The sequence below is a fragment of the Carcharhinus amblyrhynchos genome, chromosome 2, assembly GCF_965287045.1.
Source record: "Carcharhinus amblyrhynchos chromosome 2, sCarAmb.v2.hapA, whole genome shotgun sequence".
Classification (NCBI taxonomy): domain Eukaryota; kingdom Metazoa; phylum Chordata; class Chondrichthyes; order Carcharhiniformes; family Carcharhinidae; genus Carcharhinus; species Carcharhinus amblyrhynchos.
Genome location: NC_137325.1, coordinates 44,414,506 through 44,428,832, shown reverse-complemented (window position 1 = coordinate 44,428,832; position 14,327 = coordinate 44,414,506). Strand labels below are relative to the sequence as shown.

The 14,327-nt window shown below is 38.4% G+C and overlaps 1 protein-coding gene across 3 annotated transcripts in view; it reads left to right on the top strand.

Moving 5' to 3' along the window:
* lpcat1 (lysophosphatidylcholine acyltransferase 1) overlaps positions 1 to 14,327 on the top strand; it is a 181,561-nt gene that overhangs the window by 93,050 nt on the left and 74,184 nt on the right. For all 3 annotated transcript variants that reach the window (XM_080205155.1, XM_080205164.1, XM_080205173.1), the window contains exon 4: positions 12,632 to 12,744. In XM_080205155.1, coding sequence (XP_080061281.1) covers positions 12,632 to 12,744 — 113 coding nt within the window. The remainder of the gene's footprint in view (positions 1 to 12,631; positions 12,745 to 14,327) is intronic.

The window sequence follows — 14,327 nt, the reverse complement described above, 5'->3', positions numbered from 1 at the left end:
TTGAGGTATTTAACTATCCCTTGTCATAGTCAAATTGGAGAAATGGGAATCATATGACATGGATCTCCACCTGGTGGAACCTGTTATATTGCCTTGTTGCACTACAAAGTCAGCCTGTTGTTTACCAACCTACAAGCAGCCTCATGGAAAAGGGGCTCCATGCAGATTCAACTCCTGGCCCCATCTGCACTGTTTTGGGTAGAACTTCTCTACCCTTGTCTACAAACCTGATGAATCTCTGCATGCCTACTTAATTATTTGAAGCCAACACCACCAAACAAGTACAAAGAACAACACAGCATGGGAAACAGGCCCCTCGGCCCAACGAGCCCGCGCCGCCATCCCAACAAAGCATTTTCCTACACCTACCTTGACCCATGTGTATGCGTATGGTACCCCCGTTGGAAACCAGATTCAGGGGAGAATAATTTAGGGACAATTTGTTACACCAATCAGCCTAAGAGCACAGTAAGTTATGTTGCATTGGTTTTCAGCCTATCAACTTCTGTGCAGGAATATCTCATTGGACTTTGAGTCTGGATGCTTTACCCATGTAAAGCAATATTCCTTTTCCCTGTGGCCTCTGCACCATTAACTCTTTACCTCACCTTTATGAATGGAAAGGAGGCAACATTGCCACCTTTCATCCACCGCATTGAGTGTGCAGATAAACTAACACTTTGAATTTAGCCTTTCTCAAGTTTGCCATGGGGTTATTAATAGAAAATTGAATCACAACAAAACTAAGGGTCAGAAAACAGCACCATTTATAAAGGGGAAGCTAATCAAAAACACCTTTCCATTTATCAAGGATAGTGAGGGGGGGAAATCGATTTCTATCCATAATGTTTATATTTCTTGCTAGATATCTAACCATCAATTTTTGCCTCATACTTTTTTGGTATCTTTTGCTGGTTTTGTTGTTTGCTGATTTCCAAAAATTTCCCAATCTTTCGGACTGCCACAGATCTTTGCAGTATTGTATATCTTTTCTTTCAGTTTGATACTATCCTTAATTTTCTCCTTGTGCATTTTTTTCATGTATTTTTGTTGAGAATTATGAAATATCTTCTCTCATCTTTTATCATTTTCCCATTCCATATTAGCCAACTCTGACTTCATACCATTGTAATTTCAGGCCAAAATTTCTCACCTTCAAATTGAATTATAATTGCCACTCTTTCCTAGAGAATCCTTCACTATGATGTAATTATTTAATCATATCTGATTGTACACTATTAGGTCTAAGGTAGCCTATTTCTGATCAGTGGTAACTTACAGGATATTAATAGTGGAGAGACTGAAAGATTAAATGTCATGGGGAGATAGTTAATTTTGTGTTTTCATTCATGATGATCACTCATGTGACAAGCATGCTACTTGCTAGTAATAGCCCAATCCGGGATGTTATCCAAGCCTGTTGCATATGGTTGTAAAATCCATTATTGAGGAATTGAAATTTGAGGTGAATGTATCAGCTAGCAGCCCAACTTCTAACCTTAAATGACTGTCCCTTCATTATATGAAGCAGCAGAAGATAATTTGGTATGTGTACTGTCCTGAGACTTCCTGCATTTGTGTCCTGGAGCTGAATTAATTAACCACAGTGATCTTGTTTCACAATGACTCTAGCCAGTGAAGAGTTCCCTAAACCCCCATGAACTTCAGCTTTTACTTTTGTTTCCTGGTTTCAGATTTGGTTGACTGATGCCTTTTATGTTAAAGGGAGTTACTCCTAGTTCAGCTTTATCCAACCTGTACAGCTATTGTCCTTACTATTCTCCTCCTAGACATCAGCCAAGCATTGTGAACAGTGTTATTAATCAACAGCCTGTCCATTGATGCTCAGTTTGGATTTGGATCTCATAGTCTTGGCCCAAACACTGACGCAAAACATGAATTCCAGAGGTGGAAATACTCGTAAGTCTGGTGAGGGAAACAGAGTTAATGCTTTAGGTTGATGACCTGTAATCAAAAGTAGGAAAAGATTTTGAGCAATTGGAAGGGAGAAAATAGAACAAAGGACAAAAGGAAGGCATGTGATAGGGTGAATGGCAGAAAAAATTACATGACAAAAAGTTGACCTTGCATGGCTGAAAGAATAACAAAGTTATGCCAGGGTAATCTGGCAACGTCAAGAATGGCTGCTTCAGGAAACAAAGTAAGAGAGAAAAGAACCAAAATCAATACAGAATAAGGAAGCAGGTGGGTGGTGCAGGTTACGATCTGAAATTGTTGAATTCCTACTTTGTGATCTTCTGAGACCAAATCTTTGTCACAATTGTCCTTATATCATCTTTTGTTATCAGGGCCACCCACCAACCTTTGCCATTGTCTGTTTTTCCAAAATATTGTATTGTCTCCCACCTTTGTCTCTATTGGCAGTTTAATCTAAATCATCTTTAATTGTGCCACTACTTTATCTTTTTCTGATGTTTTGTGCATTCAAATAAAGAATATTTAATTTAAATGTTTTAATTCCCTGCAATGTTCTTATTCACCAATTTAGAAATTTATGTTGGACTCTTTATCCCTTCCTGATTCCCTCTGTTGTCTTTACCTGCCTTGCTATACCTCCTCCAAAAGTACCCAACATCACATATGGTAGTCTTCAGTTAACTTGATTTTCTGTGTGTTATATCAAGAAATGGTTGAAGGCACTGGATACTGCGAAGGCTATGGATCCTTAAAGTATTCCAGCAATAGTACTGAAGACTTGTGTTCAGAACTTGCCATGTTCCTAGCCAAGCTGTTCCTGTACAGTTTCTACCTAGCAATGTGGAAAATAGTCCAGGTATGTCCAGCAGACAAATATCAGGACAAATCCAATCTGGCTAATTACCATCTATCAGTCTACAATCACTTATCACTAAAGTGATGGAAGGGGTAATTAACAGTGCTATCAACTGGCACTTGCGTAACAGTAACCTGCTTGAGTTTCTCCAGGGCCACTCAGCTCCTGACCTCATTACAGCTTTGGTTCAAACAAGGACAAAAGAGCTGAACTACGGTAATGAGTTGAGAGTGGCTGTCCTTGACATCAAGGTGGCATTTGACCCAAATGTGGCATCAAGGACTCGTAGCAAAACGGGAATCCATGGGAATTGTGGTGGCACTGTAGCAGAGTGGTTAACACTGCTGCTTCACAGCTCCAGGGACCTGGGTTCGATTCCCAGCTCGGGTCACTGTCTGTGTGGAGTTTGCATGTTTTCCTCGTGTCTGCATGGGTTTCCTCCGGGTGCTCCGGTTTCCTCCCACAGTCCCAGATGTGCGGGTTAGGTTGATTGGACGTGCTAAAATTGCCCCTTAGTGTCCTGAAATGCTTAGGTTAGAGGGATTAGTGGGTAAAATATGTAGGGATATGGGAGTAGGGCCTGGGTGGGTTTGTGGTCGGTGCAGACTCAATGGGCCGAAAGGCCTCTCCGCGCACTGGAGGGTTCAATTGTTCTAAAGCTCCCCACTGGTTATAGCCATATCTAGCACAACGGAGGATGGTTATTGTTGTTAGACGTCAATGATCTCAGTTCCAGAACATCACTGCAGGAGTTCTTCGGGATCCCCAACATCACAGATGTCTGTCTTCAAATAATTCAATTCAGTCCACATGATATGAAGAAATGGCTGAAGGCATTGGATATAAAGGCTGTGGGTCCCGACAATATTCCAATCCAGCCGTCTTCAGTTACTTTATCAATGACCTTCCTTCTATCATAAGGTCAGAAGTGGGGAAATTCCCTGATTTGTTCAGTACCATTCACAACGCCTTGGGTACAGAAGCAGTCCATGTCCAATGAAGCAAAATCTGAGCAATATCCAGGCTTTGGCCGACAAGTGGCAAGTAACACTTGCATCACAAGTGCTGGACAATGACCATCTCCAATCAAGACAAAATCTGACCATTGCCTCTTGATAGTCAATGGCATTATCATTGCTGAATTCCCCATTATCAACATCCTGGGAGTTACCATTTACCAGAAATTGAACCTGATTAGCCATTATAAATATGATAGCTACAAGGGCAAGCCAGAGGCTAGGAATGCTGCAACAAGTAACTTGTCTCCTGATTTATGAAAACGTGTCCACCTTCTACAAGGCATATATCAGGGGTGTGATAGAATACTTTCTGCTTGCCTGGATGAATAAATGCAGCTTCAACAACATTAAAGAAACTTGACATTGTTCAGGATAAAGCAGCCTGTTTGATTGTCACCCCCATCTAAACACTCACTCCCTCTAGCACTGATGCACAGTGGCAGCAGTGTGTGTACCATCTACAAGGTACACTGTAGAAAGTCAACAAGTCACCTGAGACCACACCTTCCAAACCCATGACCACTGCCAGCTGAAGTACAAGGGCAGCAAATGTATTGGAACTCCACCACCTGGGAAGTTCCCTCCAAGCCAATCTCTATTCTGACTTGGAAATATATTGCCATTCCTTCACTGTGGCTGGGTCAAGATCCTGGAATTCCCTCCCTAACAGCACTGAAGGGTGTACTTCCACCACATGGATGCAATAGTACAAGAAGGCAGTTCAGCACCACTCTCCTCGATGGCACTCGGGGATGGGCAACAAATGAGCCAGTGAGGCCCAAAAAAAGTCCTATCAGTGAATTTAAAAACAAATGCACCTGAAACCTCAATCTTTCTCTTTGGATTTTTAAATCTACCTTCAATCGAGCCCTCCTTTTATCTGACACTGGTACCAGCCTGGTTCAAATGGAACCCATCTTAACCAGAATAGCTCATTGTTCACATCATATTGATGCCAGTGCCTCATGAACAGAAATCCCTTCGTTCTCGCACCACTCTTTGGGCCATGTGTTTAATTCTCTAATCTGCCAGGCCCTTTACCAATTTGCACATGCTTCAGGTAACAATTCAGAGATAATTATCTTTGTTCTGCATTTAATCTTTTCCCTAGCTTCTCAGATTCTCTTGACTAGAACCAGGAATAATGTGCTGCTCTGTTGTTGGGTCCTACATGGACTGGATCCTCCTCCTTCCATTTCAGTTTTTTCTTCAGGCATGAGAATATGTTCTTAACCCAGGCACTGGGCATCGTTTGGAGCTCCTGATGATGACTGCAGAAATCTGTATTTAATCCCCTTTCACTACCACATTCCTCTTGGCTCCTCCCACTAGAATGATTCTTCTCTATAATGCTCTGTGTAGTCCACTCATCCACCTTGCAATCCTCCTCCTCATCCACACAGGTAGCAAGCACCTTATACCTTGGACAAAGCATTATCTGAATTTCCTCCATTATTCCATGTTGGTTTCCCTTACCTGCCTGACTTGCATTCACACCCTCCTGTCTCTTGACTGTTGACCAACTCTAACTTCAGGGGTGTGACTGATTCCTAGAACAATGTATCCGGGAAACTTTCTCCTTCCATGATGTCCCTCAATGTCCTAACTCGGATTCCAGCTCAGATCTCCGAATCAAAGTTGCCTTAGTTGCAGACAATTTTTGTAGCTATGGATTGTCCAGGATTGCAATGCACTCCACAGATTTCCACATGCTGCAGTCACAGAACACCACCGGCTCTGTCATCTCTGTCCAGCCTTATTTACTTAATTTACACAGCTAAAATAATCAAAGGTTTCAGTCACTTAGCTTGGAAGAAAACTTGCTGCCTGCTGGAAGCAGAAAAAGAAGCACCTCTTTGTCCCTCTGCACCAAATTTCCACTTGAATCAAATTCCCAACTACTCACTCAATCTACATCTCATTTGGCTATAACCTCGTGTCCGCATGCTCATCTCCATTACACGAAGTTTCTAGTTGTCAGACTTTTACTGAAATAAATTAAAAGCAACATTGACTAAACACTTTCAACAGGCAACTTATGTCTAAACTACAGAAAAATGCCTGATTTAACCTTTTATATTTTACTCTGTTCCTTAAGTGGACATGTTCTCCATATAATTGCATAACGATGAGTGGCAGGTCAGATGATTGGTCAGAATATAAAGAACAGCAGAGATGACTAAAAGGTTAATCAAGAGAACAAAATCAGAGTACGAGAGGAAGTTGGTTGGGAATGTATGAAGAGATAACAAGAGTTTCTATGGTGTTTCAACAGGAAAAGAATAACTAAAGTGAGTGTTGGTCCTTAGCAAATATAATCCCAATATTCAAGAAGGGAGGGAGGCAGAAAACAGAAAATTGTAGGCCAGTTAGCTTAACATCTTCTGTGGAGAAAATGTTAGAGTTGATCATTATAAAGGTAATAGGGCATTTAGACAAGCTCAAGGAAATTGGAAAAAGTCAGCATAGGTTTATAAAAGGGAAATCATATTTAACCAATTTACTAGAGTTTATTTGAAGCAGTAACATGTGCTGTGGATTGGGGGAAGGGGGAGGGAACTGTAGACCTACTGTATTTAGATTTGCAGAAAGCACTTGATAAAGTGCCACATCAAAGATTATGGCAATAAATAGGGGGTAACACGATCCTGAATTGAAGACTGACTGACTGGTTGAAAACAGTATACATAAATGGGTTTGTATCTGATTGGCAGGATGTGATGAGAGCGTTGTGCTGAGCCTCAATTTTTTACAACTTATTCCAATGATTTAGATGAGGGGAAAAAAGGCGTGGTAGCTAAATTTGCAAACAGTGAGAAGATATGTTGTGAAGTTGCAGATGCTTATAAAAAGGTTAAGTGAGTGGGCAAAAATTTGGCAAATGGAGTCTAATTTGGGAAAGTATAAAGTTGTTCACTTTGGCAGGAAGAATAAAAAAGCAGAGTATTACTTGGCAAATGACTGCAAAAAGATGGATTAGGATGTCTTCATGCTTGAATGACAAAATGTTGGTACGCAGGTGCACCATGTAATCAAGAAGAAATACTATCATTTATTGCAAGAGAAGTTGAACATAAAAGCAAGAATGTTATGTTTCAGTTAAACAGGGCATTGGTGATACAGCATCTCGAATACTATGCACAGTTTTGGTCTCCTTATTTAAGGAAAGCTATAAATGAGTTGAAGGCAGTTCATTGGATGTTTACCAGATTGATGCCTGAAATGAGCTGGTTGCTTTATGAAGATAAATTGGAAAGCTGGGCTTGTATGCACTAGCATTTAGAATAGTAAAAAGTGATCTGATTGAAAGACATAACATCATGAGTGGTATTGACAAGGTGGACGTTGAAAGGATGTTTTCTTGTGTGGGGGAGTCCAGAACGAGGGGGACACTGTTAAAAATTAGGGCTTGCCTGAGGACAATGATGAGAAGAATTTTTGTTTGAGTTGTGTGACTTCAGAACACTGCCTTAGAAGCCATTAGAAGGGGATGTTTCTGAATATTTTTAAGGCTGGGGTAAATCAATTCTTATTAGGCAAGAAAATCAAAAATTATTGGGGATAGATGGGGAATAAATTCAACACATAAAGATCATCCATGATCTTATTGAATAGTGGAGCAGGTCAAGGGGCCTTTTTCTTTTTTTAGCTGGAGAGCTTTTGCTCCTTGAACTGACTTTCAATGTGAAGGACAAATTGGATATCCCTCCCTCTAGCCAAAGCTAGGTCAAATTTCCAGCTTTGTTTAAACCTTCACAAACTTCGTCCTGTCAATCTGAGCATGAACTCTCTTTCTGTGCCACACTCCATGCTATTGTCTTGCTCATTCTTGCGGGCTGACCCTGTCTGTGATATTGTCAGGAAGGAGCTTGTATACAGGTAGAAATGCTAACTAGCTACCCTCTAGACTCCAACTTTATATAATCTTGGAAGTAAATTGACAGATTAAAGTTTAACTAATTACAAAATCTGACATTCCTAATGCTTCATTGTGACTTGGAGACTAATAGTCTCTCAGCATAGATGCTGTGGTCATTGTTTACTGATATGTATACCTTTCATCTTCTTGTCAGTAAACAACCTGGGTCCCTCTAACTTAAAAACCAAGCCATCCAGGCTTCTTGTCAGTAGATTCAGAACAGGGTTACATTCCTCCATTTTATCCTCAATTAATGTCCTGAAACAATCTCATAAACCTCGTAATTGTACCAGTTTCAAAGGGAGGATCAGGCCTTATAATCCTATTGAATTATTTGAAGAACTAGCTAAAATATAGATTAGCTTAATACATTCAGATTTCCAAAAAGCCATAAATAGGTAACCACATGGTAGACACATTACTGAGGTTCAAACATGTGGTAGAGTCTGGGACAAGTAGCAAAATGGATACCAAACTGTTTCCAACAAGAGAATAGGGTAAAAGTTGAAAATAGTTACTCAGTGATGGGGAGAAAAATATAGCTATTGACTATAGTGTTCTTCGCTCGCTCGTTCTGAAGAAAACCGGGCGAAGACTCTTGGCATTTCAGACAACGCCTTTATAACAAACTATAGTATGGGCTGGTTCCAATGCTCTGATTAACAGTTCACTAGGGAGAACCCTGATCCAAGAATTGTACAGATATTTATAATTAAGATCCAGTTACAAGAAGTTAGCATATTTCAATCAAAGCTGTACAATCACAACGATCAATTGCTTGACAAGGGTATACTTGTCCAATTACAACTTGTGCATGTCTATCTAATTGTAATATCACCAAGCACGTATTTCTTTCTACTTATCAATTAACTTCTCGACATGATTATAATTATTTTTTTAACCAGTGGTATATCAACTCCTCTGCCCTAGTGTCTCTTAGAACAGACACTGACAAGATACTGTGGATGCTGAAATCTGAAACAAAAACAAAAAATGCTGGAAAATCTCAGCAGGTCTGACAGCATCTGTGGCGAGAGAATGGAGCCAACGTTTTGAGTTTAGATGACCCTTCTTCATCTAGACTTGGAACATTGGCCTATTCTCTCTCCACAGTTGCTGTCAGGCCTGCTGACATTTTCCAGCATTTTCTGTTTTTGTTGCTGACAAGATGTTGATGTGCATAATTCAGTGGTTGTCCTCTACGTATGCCGTGTGACTGAGGCCTCCCTTGTAACTGAGTTTAATGGTCCTTGACTCTGGTCTAGGTCTGCTTTAATTGAGACCTGTGGTTTTCTCATAGTTTTCCCTGTGTGACTGAGTTTGCAGTTTGTGATTTTTAACCCTTTCATTGAGATTGACATTATGCTGTGTGCTATTCAACAAGGATTAGGGCGGGAGACATGATTGATCACTATTTATATAAACAATTTATACTTGGAAACCTGAAGCACAACTTAAAATTTTGCAAATTTATGGAAAATTGAGAGGATATAACTTACATAGAGGGGAACTATATAAGAAAAAATATAGGAAAACGTCAATAAACATGCAGAATGTGTGCATTTGTCAAATGAGCTTCAATATAGGTAAGTGAGGTTTTTGGTTTTTGGCCTCATTTTTGGTAGGAAAAATGAGGAGGCCAAATACTTGTTGGAAAATAGGTATCTAAATATACTAGAGAAACAGAGATCTGGGGGCAGAGATACAGATCACTAAAGGTAGTGACGGGGATCATTAAAACCATTTCAAAATGCAACTCCTGAAATTAAGGATAACATTGAAAAGCGTAGAAGTCACCTTAAATGTATACAGAACCTTGGTTAGAGAATTCTTGGAGTAATGTGAACAGTCCTGGTCTCTCTCTTAAAAACTGCATTAATGCACTGGAGAGATTGTTTTAAAAAAAAAATTACCCTAGACCGATACATGAACTGAAAAATTCTACACATCAAAGCTTCTTCCCTTGAAGAGATAACCAGAACAGTGACGTCATGAAAATATTTTTATTAGGGTAAATAGTTTTATTAGAGTAAATGTGGAGAACATGTGTCTACTTCCACTGACCAGAACAAGATGCTATAAACATAAGTTATTTTAAATTTACAAGTTTCAGGTGAAAACATTTATTCAGAGAATATTCAGAATGTGGAATTCATTGACATGAAGTGTTATTGAAATGAACAGCGCAGATGCATTTTAGAGGGAAATTAGGTAACTGTACGAAGGAGAAAAAAATCAAAGGATATGTTGATTGGGGTAGATACAGTAGGATAGGAGGCTGTTCCGGTGTAACGTTAACACAGGCTTGGGCCTATTGAGCCAAATAGTTTGTTTCTGTGCATTGAATACATTGTAGTATTATATTGACTGACTAGCCTGGTGGATTAAAGCTGTTATTAGGAATGTAGCACATTTCCACTTGCATATTTGATTTAATCATACAGATCTAGTTTTACACAAGGTATTGACGTTGCAGTAACAAAACAAATGCTGAAGTGTAGTCTTTTTTGTTTTTTAGGTATTAGCTGGAACAACAGAACTGAATTGAACTAGAGTTGGTTCAATGTGACAACAGAATACTATGAAATATGCTGGATGCCTATTTAATGATGATGATTATTCAGCCCAAATTAAAGATGAATTGAAATCAAAAGAACTTTATGGAAATAGTGAACTAATAATTATCTGAAAGAGTAAAAAATTAACAATTCAAGTCATATCCCTCATTCTTTCTGTTTCTTTCTAACTTTGACTTTGCAGACCTTTGGACATGTTTTCTGATTATTACAGTGCTTTCAATGTACCATTTTTCAAAGTTTTTGTTCTGTTCTTGCATTATAGCTATGAGTATGCCAAATAGTTGCTACACCAAAGTAAACTAAGGGTGTTTTATAATCTGAGCTATCCAACGTGCAGAACTACAGCAGCCCAAAAACAACTTGCATTGTACTCAATTTTTAATAAAGCAAAATGTCATAAAGCATATAAAAAAAAATTCTTTCTCAGAATGTTATTAATTGTCCATTGGGGTGAAGGTGCATCACAGAATTTGTAGTGGATTAGAATTTTGTAAATAAGATGAGGTTAAAAGGCCACATCACAACGCAGGGAAATTTGCAGCGAGAGCCCTAAAACAACAAAAACTAGAAAAGTATGAGAGGCAAGCTGGCTGTGGTAGATTGGGAGATGCAACTAAAAGGTATGATGGTAGACAGGCAATAGCAAGCATTTAAGATAAAATATATTCCTTTAAGACACAAAAACCATCAGGAAAAGTAATCCAACAAAGTGATGCTCACAAGAGAAGTTATAGATTGTATTCGGTCAAAGGAAGAAGCTAATGAAGTTGCTAAAGAAGCAGATCAGCCTGAGAATTATAAACATTTTAGAATTCAGCAAAGGATGACGAAGAAGAGAAAACATAGTATGAAAGTAAACAAGCAACATGTAAATGGACTGTGTAAGCTTCTATAGGAAAGTGAAAATGAAAATGTTGGCAAAGACAAAACTAGGTGCTTTACAGAGACAAGAGAATTTATAAGATGGAATAAGGAAGTGACAGAAACCAAACAAATACTTTGTATCTATCTTCACAAAGGAAGATGCAAGAAGCCTCCCAGAAATGATAGAGAACAAAGGGACTTGCAAGAATTAGGAACTGAAATTAATTAGCATTAGTAAAAATGTAATACTGGAGACAATAATAGAACTGAAAGTTGTTAAATCCCTGGACCCTATGATCTCCATCCCAGTGTGATGAAAGAGATAGCTATAGACACAGTGGATGTGTTGGTGGTCTAAATCATCTTCTAACATTCTATCGATTCTGGAATAGTTCCTGGAGATTGGAAGGTAGCAAATATAAGCCCACTGTTAAGGAAGGAGGGAGATATAAAAGATATCACAGGATATGGGGATATTGCGGGAAAATGACATTAAGGTAAATCAGCAATGTTCTAGCTGAATGATGAAGCAGGCTCGTAGGGCTGAAACCCCTCCCCCTTCTGATGTTCCTAAAGTGCAAAAAAGAACATAACACTTCCCAAAAAAAATGAAGCCCATGTAGTTGGATTTTCAGATCACTGTACTATGAGATCTCTTAACACCCAAGATTTCAATGAGAGTTTTTTAGAGATTCCTTTAATTGGGAAATGAAAACGCTTTTTATGAGTAATGTGGGCTAAATTGAATGTTGTTGATTGTTTTAAAATGGTGATTGTCTCTGCTGCTGTGGTAGAATTTAACACAGCTGCCAAAATGTAAGCTGAGTTTTCAGAGCAGGTTGTTGCATGTGGATTGGCTTGTAGCCTCCTCAGTGATGAAAGCTTTTAATAATAAGGATCTTTTTTACAGAGCCGCAACCAGGTAGGGGAAAAAACATCAAGAAAGAGCTCAATGTGACGGGGATATGCGCTTTACTGAGTACCCTATTCACTTGTTCTCGACTATGACTGCAGGAATGTAATCCAACGTCAAACAAAGTTGATGTTTTTTAAAGAGAATAATGATTTGCTATCTGTATAATTGCTGGAATAAAATTGCTAACCACAAATTAATCCTATTTACTGTGCTGTAAATGCCGATGTGTGGGTCTGAAGATCTACCTCATCAGAGAATGGTATCTGGCACAAGGATATACAGAACAGGAAACAATTTAAGTAGCTTCCAGTGGTTTTTTTGGTAACCATATATTCATGATTGCATGATCTTTAAAATGGAGTAATATATTTGTTAAGTATGACATTATGATATCACTGATTGCAATTTACTTAAGAATATGCGATTGAAATCTCAAAATTATGCTACGTCAATTTTTAATTATTCCATGGTGGGCAGCACTATGACACACACAGTTCTCATGCTTCTCTTAATTAGGGTTTGTAACATTTTTTCCACCAGCCTTAATCAAGTACATTCAGCCAGTCTTAGTGTCTCGCTCAGATCAGTATTCTCGCCGGAAAACAGTTGAAGAAATAAAGCAAAGAGCTCTGTCTAAGGGCAGATGGCCACAGGTGAATTTCAATTTTGTTCAAGTTTATACAAACTTTATTAAAATTTACAAAGTTGTATATATGATGTGAATATATAAACTAAACTGGAAACACAACTGGCTGGGCAATGCCTGCAAAGGAAAACTAAGTTAATTTTGCATGTGAAATATCAAGTTTCTTTTCTGGATTTTATCAATCAGTGTTTATTTTTAATATTGTGTATTTGAAGCTTGATATTTCTCTCATTACCTTGTGGAAGTATATTTTAAAGAACTGTGCTCTTCATGAGCATAGGATGCAATTACTACAACCAAATTGATCTAGCAAGCCACTCAGTTCAAGAGCAGTTTGGGATGGGCAATAAATGCTTGCCAGAAATGCCTATATCCCATGAAAAAATAACAAAAAAACCTTTCAATTGCTAGAAAATGAATTCATTGAAGTATAACTTGCAATATAAATCCAAAGTTGAGAATTAACCTTACCTTCTTTAAAAGCCAATTGCCTTACCACTGGTTTGGCTTACCACTATGTGAAAAGTACCTCCAGCGCCATGTCAAAAGTACTCTTAGAAATTAATTTGAACTACCTAAAGTCGATTTTAATTCTTTTTCAAAACATGTAAATTTTGGTTGCCATTGGGATAGCAGCATTGCGTCAGTTGCACTTCTGAACAAGGATAAATGTTAAAACTTTAACTTATAATTCTCTTTACTGATATTAGAAGGCTTGCTGTATTTCCATTATTTGTTGTAATATTGCAGGCTTTCTCTGTAAACAAGGTATTCTGTGGTTGAAAATCATTCTGCAACTATCAGTCTCAAAGTGCTGCATTAAATACATTCCTCAAGCACAATATTGAGTTCCTGGAACATGTGACTTACAGATTTCAAGCAGTCTACAGTTTGTTTTAATTATTTGGATACTAAGGTTATTTAGATTTTATTTGGATTTCACTCTTTCAAACCACCAATATCTTGGATCACAAAATATACTGACCTTTTGCTGCTGCAAGGGAAGTGTGGCTATTTGATTAAATGATATAAATAGAGAAAGTTAAAGGGTGGGAATGAGGAGTGTCTTTAAAAATAACTTCATTTCCTCTGTTTGACAGTCACATCAGAAAGCTTGAAAAGACCATATTTTATTGTAGCAATCAATATGTATAAATTATTGAAGCTGTTAGGTATTTGAAAATTGTGGATAAAAGGTGTAATATCTTAAGCTTCTTCCAAAGCTAAACACCGAGTCCTGTGGGCAAGTCACTGATCCAGTTGAACTAGAATGTGTCTTTATCTGCCCAGTAGTTGGGCAACTTTCAATGCATCTGGAGGGCAAATTGAGAATGATCTTTATTGTAACTTGGCTCACTGGATACATTATGTTTGACCTTTTTTGTCATTGAGAAGTGGAAAATACTTTGCCAGACCATGGCTTAGGTTAAAGTTTGCTAAATAAATTTATTGAGCAGTAAAATGGCAAGTGGATTGAAGGAGTGGCGCACTAAGTTTGTCATAGGTTCAAGCCTAACATTCCTACGTTGGAATATAAAAAATGTTAATCACACTGACTGCACTGAACTGTAATGCAAATTGGCCTGGTCT